This window comes from Penaeus monodon, chromosome 33 (assembly GCF_015228065.2).
Source record: "Penaeus monodon isolate SGIC_2016 chromosome 33, NSTDA_Pmon_1, whole genome shotgun sequence".
Taxonomy (NCBI): domain Eukaryota; kingdom Metazoa; phylum Arthropoda; class Malacostraca; order Decapoda; family Penaeidae; genus Penaeus; species Penaeus monodon.
In genome coordinates, this window is record NC_051418.1 from 10,270,308 (window position 1) to 10,271,576 (window position 1,269).

Here is a 1,269-nt window from a genome sequence, read left to right on the forward strand (position 1 = left end):
GCAATACCTTTATCATTTGTTTTCCATAATAAGACTGATCCTTCAAATTATACATACCTTTGCCTCACCCAGTTGCACCTATGAGAGGACGCTCCTTCACCCGAGGAATAAACATGAGAAGCGACCCCTTCCGTTCGCGTCCACCCAACACCTCCCGTCCCCCATCTCTCCATGTGGACGACTTTGTTGCACTGGAAAGCACTGGACACCAGCCCACAGGACCCACTGGATATAATAAGATATCCTTTGGTCGGGGCAAGGTACATGTAAGGTTTTCTCTCTCTTTGTTAAACATTTGATAGTTTTAGATGTCTGTTTCATGATTTCCTTGAAGTGCTCTCACTCTTAGTCAGATTAAATTTATTTTGAAAAGTACTGTTTCTTGTTATTTTTTGTATGTAAAGTTTATTAGAGTCTGAGAGTCTAAAAAACTGTTTCTGTGTGTAACTATACATAGTGGAAATGCTACACATTTTGTGAAATCATGAATGGCATAAGTAAAGATTCCTTTTATATGTATATATTTTCTTCTTCTGTTTATAATGTGTCTATCATTTCAGACATTATGTATGGAATAACATTAGTTAGCTAATTCTCTGTCATAGTGTTTAATTTATAGAATTTTTTTCCCAGATAGACTGAGAATAAAAGTAAAATTGAGCAGATAATTGAATTAAAAGTTTTTAAGATCATTCACCTTGAAGTAAAAGATAAATACCAAAAAGGGTTGATTTTCATCTGGTGAAAGTTTAAATATTTCAGGGAATTTAGTTTACTCCATTTCTTTTTCTTTACTTTTTGTATATACTTGCACTCCTTTTGGTACAAGAAAGTGATACCTTTTGCTTCCTTTTTCAAGGATTGTTTTTCAAACTGATGGTAAATCACAACAATTTGGTTACAGTTCCTATTGGACTCCATGCGAGGCCGTGGCAGCCGTGGTCGTGGTGAGAGCAGAGGTGCCAGATTCTTCCACCGTCCGCCATTTAGGCCTGATTGCGGTAGGGGTTAGTTGAGCTTGTCTTTGGCATAGATGCACAGAGTCACAGAGAATTATATTTGGTTAAAGAAAAATTTAACAGAACTAACTCAAGCTTATAGAAATTGCTTGTGTGAAAGTCATTCAAGACATAATGTAAGCTTTTACTGACTTATAGTTTTGAGTGAAATGCTTCTAAAAACAGTTGTTAGCATTAGATTTCTTTCTGTAATACTAAAAATTACTAATGAGATGGAAGCATATTTGGATATTCTATTAACCCCTTGGAT

The 1,269-nt window shown here is 35.5% G+C and overlaps 1 protein-coding gene across 1 annotated transcript in view; it reads left to right on the top strand.

Annotated features, from left to right (window-relative positions):
* The window catches only part of LOC119593994 (protein virilizer homolog), a gene marked incomplete at its 3' end in the record, with an annotated part of 18,344 nt that overhangs the window by 14,690 nt on the left and 2,385 nt on the right, over positions 1–1,269 (top strand). Inside the window, 2 exon segments of the mRNA XM_037943018.1 lie at positions 73–260; positions 905–1,001. Coding sequence (XP_037798946.1) covers positions 73–260; positions 905–1,001 — 285 coding nt within the window.